Below are 12,349 nucleotides of genomic sequence, written 5' to 3'. Positions count from 1 at the left end.
GAAAGAGGGAAAAAGGCAGGAGGAGCAGAAGGGTTTTCAACTCCCACGATGGGAGGAGGCTCGGGTTCGAGGTGCAAACAAGAACAGCTTCCGGGTGTTTACAGCGAGCAAGCGGGCCTGTTTCAATCACCCACACATCTTCCATTCAAACGCGAGAACCCTAGCACCAAAGAAGGCAACGGTGAGTTCATGTCGCGGATAGTCACCGTGGCCACATGGCTTTTGTACTCTTTGTGATCATCGCCATCCATCAACTTATCAGGGACTGCAAACGACACACGTTTCCCAGGAACTGCCGTAAATCGACAACACAGATTAGACATTGACTATGAAATACGTAATCCTGCACCCTGGTAGGGGACGTCTCAGACCAACGTAAAATTATTCGACGTCCCCTCAAACGCCGTAATGGACCCTATCAACGGCTTCGAATCGCCATAGTACTTGATCCGATACGTCCCCGCCGCAGCGCCGTCCCCGGCCGTCTCCCAGCTGATGGTGACCTCGCTATACCCGAGCAGCCAGTTGGTCCTTGTCCACGTGTACACCAGGAACCAGTCCTCGTCGTTCCTCACCTGCCCCCACACACCGTTCTGCAACTGCTCGACGGCGGCGTACGTCCCCTCGAGGCGCAGGTTGTTCCGCGGGTTGGCCGCCTGGAAGGTGGCGTTGACGACGGCGCCGCGGGAGTACGACGCCGACGGCTGCGTGACGACGGAGCCGAACGAGCGGCCGCTGGGGGTGCCGTCCACGACGACGCCGGTGATGAAGGACAGCGAGTTGCCGCGGTTGTCCGGGGGCGACGGGCCGGCGGGCGGCGTGGACGTGGCCGAGGGCGAGAGGAAGCCGATGTTGGAGACGGTGAGGTTGATGTAGGCCGGGAGGGTGCTCCTGCCGAAGAGGGTCGACGCGCCCTCATAGCGCTGTATGGCGTACTCCTCAGGGGTCGCGATGTAGTGCGCGTAGGTGTTGGCAGGGCCGCCGAGAACGACGATCGGGTCGTTGTCGACGATTGACGTGGCGGCCTGCTTGACGGCAGCCTTCCAGCGGCGGCCAGACATGGTGGTGGCCTCGCCGGGAGCGACGATGATGACCAGCTGGCCCACACGGAGCATCTGGATGTCGACAATGTTGGGGCTCCAGGCGTAGGGGGTGCTCATCTCGCCGACGTCGAGGAGGACGGGCTTCGGCTGCTGGCAGGCGGCCTGCGCCGCGCTCGGGGTTCTCAAGAGGCCGGACACGACCGCCCAGAGGGGGTTGGCGTCAGGGGTGCCCGAGTCGGCCTGGGTGAAGTCGAACGCTCCCGGGCCGTCGGACGTGCCGGCGGCGAAGGAGTAGCCGAGGGCCGCGGGGCAGGTCATGCCCTTGGTGCCGTCTGCTGCGGTGAAGTTGAAGTAGGACATGTCCTGGAAGAAGTGGAAGGACTTGACGCTGGTGCCGGTGACGGGGGTTGAAGAGGAGCTCAGGGCGGTCTGTCTGGTCAGCCAGGCTCGGTGTGAGGATCGATCAACTTACGTAGACGCTCTTGGCCCCGGCGAACTGCCGTTTGCCAATTTCATAGCAGCTCGAGATTCCCAGGTCCAGCTTCTGGAACGCCGGGCCTCTGCCGTGGCATGACTGGCTCTTGCCATCAGCGCAGGTGCTGTTCTCGAGACTGCACTGCTGGCCAGAGCCGTCGTCGCACCACGCGCCGAGGACGTTGGGGGTGGTGTCGCCGACGTTGGCCTGGCTGAACCCAGCGACGAAACTGTCAGCGGTGCTCGAGTCGCCCGCGAGGTCCTTCTCGAGGAGGTACGCGGCGACGCCCTTGTTGTCGCCGGCCACGTGGGTGCTGTTCTGAAGAATCGAAGTACCATGCACAGGATACCACGTGAGAACACCAATGTTCTTGCCGTCAGAGGCACGCTGGAAGCGGAGAAGCGTGAGGGTAGTGTCGGTGCTGGCGCTGTACTTGGCCCTCTCCTCTTCGGGGTTGGCCAAGTACGCCCAGAGACTGCGGTTGATTGCGCCGTCGGTGACCTCGGTGGTCCCGACGTCGAGATAGCCCTGGATCGTCAGTCAGGTCTTGAAAGGCAGTGAACGACATACCTCGGTCAGCGACTCGTGCGCCTTTTTGATCGACAGCACCGCGCCGTCAACGATGGCCTGGTAGCTCTGCTTGTCGAATCCCAGGCTGGTGACTTGGGGCAGCAGGTAGTTGAACCACGCTCCCGGGCCGGCGTGGCTGTGGGTGCCCGTGACGGCAATGTTGTCTTTGGTGTACATGGAGTAGCCAGACCCAAGGGCCTTGACGCCCTCCAAGATGCCATTCCGAACAGCGGTGTCACCGCTCTGAGTGTCCAGCACGAGATACACAAACCGGTCGTTCGGCTTGCTCACATCGCCGACGATGAAGGCGCGGCTGTAGATTCTCTGCCTGAGACCAGTCCCGACCTGGTCCAGATCAGCATACCCGGCAAACCCAATCTCGACGACGGGCCCTGTTATGTCAGCCTTGCCGGCGCCGATCAGGTACTTGTCACCCGCCGCGGCGCGCGTCTTGGCTTTGAGGTGCGACTTCCAGGTATCATCGCGCCGGATGTTCAGCGCCGGGCCCTGTTGAGCGCCGAGCTTGGTGAAAGCGACAGTGGCTAGGAGCACAAAAGAGACGAGTGCAAAGACGGCGAAGAACGAGCGCCGGGGCAGCTCAAGGCCGGAACGAGAGTATCGAGGCATGGCGGGCGATACGGTGTGCCCCTCGAGTTACGATAGAGGACGCCAGGGCAGCCGTCGCCCTTTATGACCGCACACCTCGGCCATCAACGGCCATCAACGCATCGTAGCCCCTCGACAGCTACAGCTAGCTGTTCCTGGCCCTGGATGCCGGTGACGCGGGAAGGGGAAGGTATGCCGACACATCTCTCGTCGTGATTAGCCCGTGCCCTGATGGGCGCAACGTTGAGCAGCCCCAACGGCAAGCGAAGTCAATAAAAGCAGGTAGGGGCGGTCATGTCAACACGACAAGAGATGGACGCTCCCTTGCGCAGATGCAATCTTGCGTCACATGGTGGCCGGCGATGTCGCCGTCTGATTGGAGATGTGCGTGAGGGTGGTGTCCATTGGGAGTGCGGGGAGTTGTAATTGGGGTCACCCGTTGCCATCATTGGGCAGGTCGTCGTGAAGATGGGCAATGTCCCGCTCGGCAGGATGGGCTCCGATTTGGCCGTCAGGGAGAGGAGCACGGTGAACTGGTGCGTCCGGGTGTTCGCAGGGTTGTCGTCTTGCTACACTAGAAGAAGAGCTCAGCTCGTGGCTAATCGCCCGTCGAGAGGCATCACATCGTTCCAGGGCGATGCTGCAGGTGCCCGGTTTGCAGAGTTGGCATCCCGGTCGCAGGCCTTCAGTCAGCGTCGATTGTGTAGATAACAGCGATGTGCCTGCGACGTTGATAACCCAGCCCTGGCCGGTGTGCTCCCCTTTTGGCCCGTCATGTGCCGTACGCAGGGAGTTGGCTCGGCCCCGATAGCGACGGCTATGTGTTGTTTATCTGGGTGGGGCCTGCAGCTTTGAAAGGTGGAGATGTGGACTCCTCGCCTGAGGACTGCCGTGCCGTATCCGCTCGACTCCGCTGGCGAGTCTCCGCTGGTGAATCAACTCTCCAGCCCGTCAGGGAGCGGTCGTGGGCTGACGAGTGCGTGTTGTCGTATATACGCGATAAACACAAACACCACACATCAGGAGCTTCTCCTATTATTTCGCAGGGTCAGCAACGCGGTGAGTAGTTGACAGACATAGACGTACCTCTGTAAGCACTTCCACCACAGCCGAACTCTCAAGTCAGAGGGTGTCATCGACCATCGGCACCTCCTCAAACAGGACAGCCCCTCACCGTCATCATAAATCACAATACAACTCATGCGCAGACCCGCAACGACACATGTCGATATTGATTCTACATAGCGGCGGCCCACGGCCACTGATTATAGAGAAATAAAAACATCGCAACTTTTTCAGCCGACACGTATATATCCCCTGACCGTATCCCTCGCCCAATTCCATATTGTGACAGTCCTCGAGGGGATCAATGCCAGCCCGAAGCGACATCCGTTGTCTCTGCTCATGCAAAATCCGCTGGTCCCAGCCTTTTCCAGCCGTCGTCACGTTGCTTCCGTACGAAACGCCAGGTCAAAAGACACACATATCCTCCCGGGTTGACGCCCAAAACCCATGTCCAGTCCGTAAAAAGTACAATAAAGAAAAATAAATGCATCTAGTATGTAGTAAGGGGAGATACCGCCTCTAGACATAGGAATCAAATTGTCAGCACCCGTCCTCTTCGCATTCGCTCATACTGCCGTAGCCCGTGTCCGTCTCCATGCCGACGACGCTCTTGGTGATGCTGAGGCAGCGGTCGACCATCTTGTGGCGGACGTCCTGCTCCAGACCGCACTTTTCACCGGGCGCGCTGCCGATCCAGATGCGCAAGCTACCGGCGAGGCGCTCGAGGGATGTGCTGAAAGACTCGGTCGACGAACGGTGGGCGTAGAGCTCCTCCATGAGCTTGAACAGCGCGGTGCAGCCGAGCAGGGACATGTTGGCGGTGGCGCTGGGGCGGGCAATCTTCTCGACGAGGCGGAGGCCTTCCTGGGGATAGGCGGCGGTTGACTTGGCGCGCTGCAGGTGAGCGATGGCCATGGCACACTTGAGGGCCATCTGGACGTCGGGGGACTGGACCATGGAAGAAGAGTCGATGATGGCGGCGATCTGGTGCAGTGACTTCTGCTCAGAGGTGGGCTGGACGTTCTGGAGGGCGGCGGCAATGTTGGCTCCGCGCTTCTCGTCGACGAGCACGGCGCGGGCGACGAGAGCGCGGGCCTGGACGCCGGAGCCGATGGGCGCAGTCTTGAGGGCGTTCTCCAGGCAGGTCGACACGACCCTTGGGGCGTCGCCGTCGTCCTTGGTGGCCTCGAGGCTGGTGACCAGGGCGCGCTGAATGGTCTGGCTGGACCACCAGGCAGCGACAGCATCCAGCGGGGACCGCACAGCCTGGTCGTCAACGACGGCATCCATTCCGTCATTGTGCTCGGTGACACCCTCGGTAGTTGCCAGGTTCCACGCCAGGTTGTAGGCTCGCTGGATGACGCTGTTGTTGAGAACCACGTCACACTCTTGCTCGATGAGGGCGGCCAGGTGTTCGGGGAGGTCGTCGTCGACCTGCTCGGAGTTGCGGCGAAGCTGGGCCAGGGCACCGTTCATGTTCCTGGCGTCGTTCCAGAGTGAGCGGGCCAGCTTCTTGGCGACGGTGTTGTGCAGGCCCTTGGATCCAAGATCCCAGAGGAGGACGCGGACGTGAAGGGCCTTGAGCATCAGTCGAGACGGGGTGTCGGGAAGTGTGCCGGACGCCAAGAGGGTGAGAGTCAGGCGGCTCTTGTTGATCTCCACGTCGCCTCCAGCCAATTGGGCGTCGAGGGCGATGGACCAAGCCTTGACGCGAGCAGCCTCCTGCTCCTCGGTGAGGCCGGTGAGCATTTGGTAACCGTGGACGCCAATAGCATTGCGGAGGCTGAGCTTCATCGTCTTGAGAATCAGAGCGGCAGCCTCGAGGATGAAGTTGTGTTTCGGGACCCAGACGGTCTGGATGGCCGTCAACCAGGCCTGGCGACGCACGTGAATAGGGGACGCCACAGATCCAGCCGCCTGAAGAGATTCCCTGAGCTGATGCGCCTTCTTTGGCTTCTTATCGGACGGCACAAACAGCGAGGGCACAAAGACCCACAAGAAGGTGCCCAGGAAGAGCAAAAATTTGAGATGCGAGATGATCTGGGCAGGGGAGATGTAATACCCGCCAATGTGCATGTGAGAGTGCGATCCCAGGTAGCTGAGAAGCTGGACGGGAAGAGCATACAGACCGCGGCCCTCGGGGCTCTCGTTGCTCTGCTCGTTTTCTCGCACGGCCTCGATAATCATTAGACCGGCAAGGGAACCGACCATGAGCTTGCCAAAGTACTGGCTCGAGTTGCCCCAGCGGCCTTGCTGCTGCATCTGCTGCTGCTGTTGCTGGATCTGTTGCTGCCGCATGAGGGCCGGGTTTCCGCGGTATGCTTGTTGCGGCACGGGATACGGCTGGCCGGAGGCCATTTGCGCAGAGATGATGCGCTTCATGTCTTCGGGCACGGGAATCATGCCCTGGGCGGACTCGCCGCGGGGGGTGCCGATGGGCGTGTTGATGTACTGGTCCTGCGGGTACTGCATCGGGGTCGGCGGTTGCTGGAGAGGGCTCATGGCGCCATTCATCGCGCCGGCCATGAAGAGCTTCTCGAACGCGGCGATTCTGTTCTGCATGGCGCTGTTCTCGTCGAGCAGTCGGTTATTTCGCTTTTCGAGGTGGCGGATGTACTCCGTCGCCTTGCTCAAGACCTGTGGCTGTTAGAGCCGTTTTACTCAGAGTCGCACAATACGTACCGTAGCCTTGTTCAGCTTGTGGGCAGGCGTCAAGCCGTGCAGCTCCTCGCGGTCCTCGGTGGTATCCTCTCCCCTGGCGCTCTTTGACATGATCCTCAGACTGGGCACGCTGTCTCGGAGGGCGGCGATCTTGTCGTTCAGGTTGGTTCGATACCTCTTCTCAATCATGTTGTGTGCCGTCTTCTTGACGGGCTGGTTCTCGTCGTCCTCGTCATCTTCGTCGTCAACGTCGGCGGACGACTTGCGCTTCCTGCTGGCCTTGCTCGAGTCGTGGGCATCCGGAGAGGACAGTCCTGCTGCCTTGTGGTCGCTCGTGGCAGATCCGGGGCTCGGCTCGCTCTTGGGTGACTGGTACTGGAGATGGGCGGGCATGGCGATATTCCGCAGCTTCTCCTGTTGGGCGGGCGTGAGGAGGTTCAGGGTGGTGTCGGGGAGGGTGTGAGGGTGGCCTCCTCGCTGGTGATGGTTGGAGGGGGCGGGAGTGGCATAGAAGCCGGCCGGAGCGACGATGGATTGATCGATGCCGGCGGAAACGTTGGGCGGCAGGGCGCGTTGTTGTTGATGCTGTTGGTTCGGAGAGAGCTCCCACGGGGCGGTGGTCTGGAAGAGAGAAGTGGCGCCTGCGGCGGTGGTGGCAGCGATGCTGTAGGAGTCGTACGGGGGTGTGTCCTGAAAGCCCCAATTGGCGTCATAGAAGGACTGGTTGTCGGCGGCGATGTTTGGTTGACCGTTGGGATCAGATTTCACGGTCTGGGGGTCTTGATCGTCAAGGAAAGACGGCGCCACGCCGAGGTTAGACTCGTCGAGCCCAAATAAGGCATTCTGATCCTGGTCGGCCATGTTGCAGAGCGGTGTATATGCAACTATGGCCTGATGCTCAATTCATCGAAGTCGGTACCGTGGACGGCCCTTCGCAGGACTGGAGAACGGGGGGGCCAGGACCCGGCGAGGCAGTCGATAGGACTCGACGTGAGTGGCCGGACGGTCGCGATGGATCGGTGTCGATGCCGCAGGGGGCAGATTACGGACAGGACGGACAGCGGTTGATTGACGGCAAACGGCGGCGTGGTCGCAGCGGGAATCGTTCTGGTCGTACGACTGTCGGCAGAAGGCGATGGGAAGGGATGGGGATTGCGAGGTGGTGTCAGGCGGGAGGGAGACGCGGGACCCAGATGGGCAGAAATCGGCGGGTGGAAGTCGTATGACGCTGGGCAGGTTTGGCGGTGCTCAGAGCTTGGGTTGCTTGGGGGTCCTCTCTCTGGTACGTTGGAGAGGGGGGGTACTGTAAGGTAGACTTCGGCACTGCACGGGGGGTAACTCGGTCGACGGGTCAGCAGCGACGAGGGGATTCGACGCGAGATGCACGAAATGGTTGGTTTGGGGGTCGATGTGCGTGGTGGGAAATTCAGGCACACGAATAGAGGTGCGCTCTGGAATGCTTGGATCGCGAAGAGAGGGCAGGGAATTGGGTGGGAGGATGGAAGGAGAGCGAGAATTGAGAAAGGGAAGAGAATGGAGGCAGATCGTACGATAAATGGGAAACCACAGCTGATAATGGGCCGAGTGGTACGGCCCCCGTCCTTGCCGTCGCCCACATCGAGGCCGTTGTATCTTTGCACGTTAAACACGAGCAGAGGTACTTCCCACCGAGTGACGACTGGCGTACAGTGCCCGGGGAGCCAGGAACAGCGCGCCGGCCTGCCTCATTTTCGACAGCTCCACAGCGAGAAACGCCACTGAGCCAAGAAAGCCACTGATAGCTGGCCTATGACAACGCGCGCAAGGAGGGGCTTTGCGCTGAACACACGCTTCCAGTTCCAGCCAGGTTTGCCAGCCCAGCCAGCCCGAAACCCAGTGCCAATACGGATACAATCGACGCCCATGCCAGCAGAGAGCTTCTTCTTCTTCATGAAGTGAGTGATTGCCCGTGGTCCCGTCACATCCTCCCTCGTTGCCAACGGGCGTGAGCGTGGGAGCGGGCACTTTTTCCATCTCTTATCCCGTCGGGACTCATCAGTGTTTACTAGATATGCACACACTAACTGACACACACAGCTCTGCACAGCAAATAAACTGCCCGGTTTGTGTCTGCCCAGACTCGACGTCCCAATTTGCTCCCATGTCCATCAGCCATGTCAGTCTTCTCCACGTCCCCCGGCGCTCGCCGTAGCGTCGTCCAATGGGTCCCATCGGATCGCCGAACAAGAAAAAGTCACTAGGCCTTGAGGCTAGAACAACAAGAGAGAAAAAAACATAGACACACGAATGGCACACACACCTACGCACGCTCTGTGGCCCCATTCGTACAGTGCTTGGGCCGCTGCAAACAGCCATGGCCGCTGCTAGTTCCAGACCACTCCGATGCCCCATCCCCGCCGCCAATCCCAGGGACCGCATGTCGCCTGTGGCTGCCCCATCGTCTCTCCCTCCCTCCCTGGGTCTTGGTGCCTGGTGTGGGTGCGTGTCTCTCGCGAGTCTCTCATCTCTTTTTCCTCTGATCCGAATCCTCACTCCGCTGTGCTTTCCTCGGCCTATAGATAATGGGTAACGCCTCGCCCCGACCGTCTTCCCCTGCCTCTGCCCGCCCTCTCGACCAACCCGCCTCGCAAGTGTCTCACAATGGGTATGGCTGCGACTCGACCTGCCACGATCCCACGGCCAAGCACCCCCGCATGCCCTCGACAAGGCTGCTAACATACCCCAGCTTCGTTCCCTCTGTGTGCCCGCCAAACACGGCCGTCTGCTGTTAACCTCGCCGTACCCCTGCCGATCAGCACATGCAGACACACGCAGACGCGAGACACCCTTCGCTCTCATTTGAATCATCTGAAACGCCTATTCGTCCTTGACACACATGGCACGAACCCTGAATGCACTCGACAAGAATGCAGCGAAAACCCTATTAAATACCTAGATGCTAGATTCGCGTTTCCAGAAGCATGACAGACCTGCTTTTCCTGACTCTCGCCATGCACCTAGGGCCATGACTCTGACTCTCGTCTACCCGTGTTTCCGCCAGCCCGGTGCGTGGTGGTGTGGCATGTTTTCCGTGTACGCGGTGCATCTGCTGCTGCAAGTGTATGGACAAAGAAATCTCGAGATACACAACGCCCCTCTTATCAAAGAAAATCGTAATCGCATTAACCCGGTCGCCCTTGCTATCCACAGTCTATATGGTATATCCCCTTTCTAACCTCTCACCAAATGTCGTCCTCGCTCTTGACCATCTCCAACGTAGGCGTCTTGGGCTCGAGCTTCTTCATCCGCTTGCGGTCCGCCTTGGTCACCAGCGACGGGGTCATTGGCACGATGGGCGTGAACGGCTGGTACGGCGAGTACGGCACAGCCATGCCTGTCGCCGGCGTGCGGGCTCCCGACGGCGACAGTGGTCCCGTGCGTGTGAACACGGTCTGCTTGGTGGTCTGCGATGCCATGGATGGCGAGCTGAGGGCTGGCTCGTATGCACGCAGGGGCAGGGCGCCGCCAGTGCGGACAGCCGACGGAGCCTTGGACCGGAATGTGGCCCCAGGCTGAGGAGACGAGGGGAACGTGGCGCCGGGTTTGGGGGAGGCGGGCAGGGTGGGGAAGCGCGCCCCCGGCTTCGGGGACTGCGGCAGGCCGATGAGCGGGGCCGTTGACCTCTCCGTTGTGGCCGAGTTGGGATCCATGTCGGAGGCGGCGTGCGACGCATGTGACGGCGCCGCCGAGATCTTGCGGACGTGGCCAATCGGCAGCTGTCCGCCGATCCGCTCGTCAATGCTCTGCGTGCTCTCCGGCGAGTGGTCCGGGGTGATGGGCGACACCTGCCCGTTCTCCTGGTGCACCCCGTACGGGACCTGGTTGGTGGGTACCGGCGGAGGTGGCGGCGGCGCGTACTGCCGCGGCGGGATGGCGCTCATCTCCTGGGACTCCTGTCTCGGGAAAGTTCCCGTCATGGGCGTCATGATCGGCGACGAGATGCTGATGCCCTTGACGTGCTTGTCCTTTTTGGGGGAGCGCAGGGCCGAGAAGATGGACGACGCCCGGGACTTCTTCTCCGGCTTGGGCTCCGCGCCGAGGTTCAGGTTGGCCGGCTTGTGCTTCTCCTTCTTGAGCGTCGGCTTGCCAAAGTTGGCATTGTTTGGCGGCGGGAACTGCGAGTTGCTCGCGAGCACCGGCGAGCCCTGCAAGATGATGCCCTGCGCCTTGGCCTCCTCCTGCTCCATCACGTACTTGTACATCTCCTCGAGCTGTGTCTGCGCCATCTTCTTGTCTTTTGCGACGATCCTCTGGTCCACGGAAGCGTCGATTCCAGGTGCGTGCAGTGTTGACGTGGGCGTCGGGGCCACGTACGGCGTCTGGGGAGACGGGATTTCCGGGGTCTGGTAGTCCTCGGGGGGCGGGTACGAAAAGTTGCGGACGGGGCTCCGCGGGATGCTTCTGGGCGAGTTTGGCACCTCCAAGGTAAGTCTCAGCGGCCTCGGTGACGCCTTTGGTTCGTCAAAGTCGACCTCGTTGTCGCCAGCGGAGAGGGCCTCGCGACGTCTCTTGGACAGTACGAGCAGCAAAACGGCGACCAGCACCAATGACACGCCGTAAGAACCAACGATGGCGCCTATCTGATATGGCAGGTAGGCGGGATCTCTCAAAGCGTTTGCAGATGCGGGCGGACCGTCCTCGGGCGATGGTGCAGGACCCCACTGGATGTTGAGGGGATTGTTGTTGCGAGGCTCGTGGGCGGAGGGCACTGCGTGTGTATAACTGCAAAAGAAGAAAAGAGCGAGGGTCGAGAAGCGAAGTCGAGAGTTAAGAGTCGGGGCTTTGACGGGTTTCATGGTGGTGAGGACACCGGAAGTCTTTAAAAGTCAAATCCAGCTTTGATGATCTTACCTCCTGGTGGAGGGTCCGAAACACATTGTGATGGAGAAGTTACATGGAAAGGCACGGTCATGCGGCGCACAAAGGGTATATAGCGGCTGGTGAGGTTCGGCAGTGCGTCGAGATTGGCGCTGGCCATGTGCTCTCGACTCTGACTTGCTGAAGCCCCCAGGCACGAGTCTGCGAAGCGGTCGCACTTGCATGATGGCGACCTCAATGGAATTGCAGTAGCGCCCACAATGGCCCGTGGCTATTAATGTCGTCTGCAGAGGAGGCGGGAGGACCAAGGGCTTCCCGAGATGTGGTTGGACGGATCGACGTGATGGCAGGGGCCGTAAGCGCCGAGTAGGGCTGCCGGGGTTGTGATTGGGCTGCTTCGTCACATCCGACCCCGCGCCGTGCCACACACGAACTGACTCTGCCAACTCAATTCGTTGATGCAGGGCAAATGCATGCCGGCGAGGCCCCAATCCGCTGGCCACTCATGGCCGAATAGTCCCAGGAGACATGGTTCAAGACGTGAGAAGAATGTGAAAAGACGAGCGTCCCCGGGTCAGCTGCGCTGTCGTCTCGCTTTCTCGTCCTGTCTTTTGGCTTCCCAGCAGTCGCCGGCGCGGGCATCCCCTGCGTCGGCCCATCAACCGTCTCTCTGACCGCATACGCACTGCTGCAATAGGCCACGACATATGGCACAGACCATGCCCTCTGCGGAATCGTTATCACAGGCATCCTCGAATGGGATCTCTGCGCAATGTGACTTCACATTGTGGTCAGCATTAAAGCGTGATGATCGCAACTTTGTCGGCCGTGATGGCATGCGTGATAGGATCGTCGTCGCCGTTCCTTTAGGCTGATGGGACGTTGACTTGGAGTTTGCCCGTTGAGCTGCGCTGTTGCGAACCACAAAACCTTGGGAAAACGTCCGCGTCGCTTGCAGCGGGAATATTGTCTCTTTGCGAGTCATCAAAGCAAAAACAAACTTTGTCCGAGCGATGCTTGACCCGAGTCCCGATTGAACGTTCTCGGCACCCTCCAGCTGGATGGTCAGAGG

General features: G+C 60.3%; 3 protein-coding genes across 3 annotated transcripts; all 3 read right to left on the bottom strand.

Moving 5' to 3' along the window:
• Positions 1–365: 365 nt before the first annotated feature.
• GCG54_00002611 (Neutral ceramidase 2) lies at positions 366–2,715 on the bottom strand (the record flags this gene model as incomplete). Its single annotated transcript, XM_045402700.1, has 3 exons — positions 366–1,472; positions 1,516–2,046; positions 2,089–2,715. The coding sequence occupies 3 exons, from the start codon at positions 2,713–2,715 to the stop codon at positions 366–368; spliced, it is 2,265 nt and encodes a 754-aa protein (XP_045269318.1).
• Positions 2,716–4,299: 1,584 nt separating this feature from the next.
• Positions 4,300–7,281, bottom strand: GCG54_00002610 (Sterol regulatory element-binding protein 1; the record flags this gene model as incomplete). The annotated part of the gene is made up of 2 exons (XM_045402699.1): positions 4,300–6,396; positions 6,442–7,281. 2 exons carry the CDS (start codon positions 7,279–7,281, stop codon positions 4,300–4,302), a joined length of 2,937 nt encoding a protein of 978 aa, XP_045269317.1.
• Positions 7,282–9,638: 2,357 nt separating this feature from the next.
• Positions 9,639–11,437, bottom strand: GCG54_00002609 (uncharacterized protein; the record flags this gene model as incomplete). The annotated part of the gene is made up of 2 exons (XM_045402698.1): positions 9,639–11,276; positions 11,354–11,437. 2 exons carry the CDS (start codon positions 11,435–11,437, stop codon positions 9,639–9,641), a joined length of 1,722 nt encoding a protein of 573 aa, XP_045269316.1.
• Between the last annotated feature and the right edge of the window lie 912 nt (positions 11,438–12,349).

The sequence above is a fragment of the Colletotrichum gloeosporioides genome (genome assembly GCF_011800055.1).
Source record: "Colletotrichum gloeosporioides strain Lc1 chromosome Unknown consensus_13, whole genome shotgun sequence".
NCBI lineage: Eukaryota > Fungi > Ascomycota > Sordariomycetes > Glomerellales > Glomerellaceae > Colletotrichum > Colletotrichum gloeosporioides.
The sequence above is the reverse complement of the archived record's forward strand: the minus strand, read 5'-3'. Positions and strand labels throughout refer to the sequence as shown.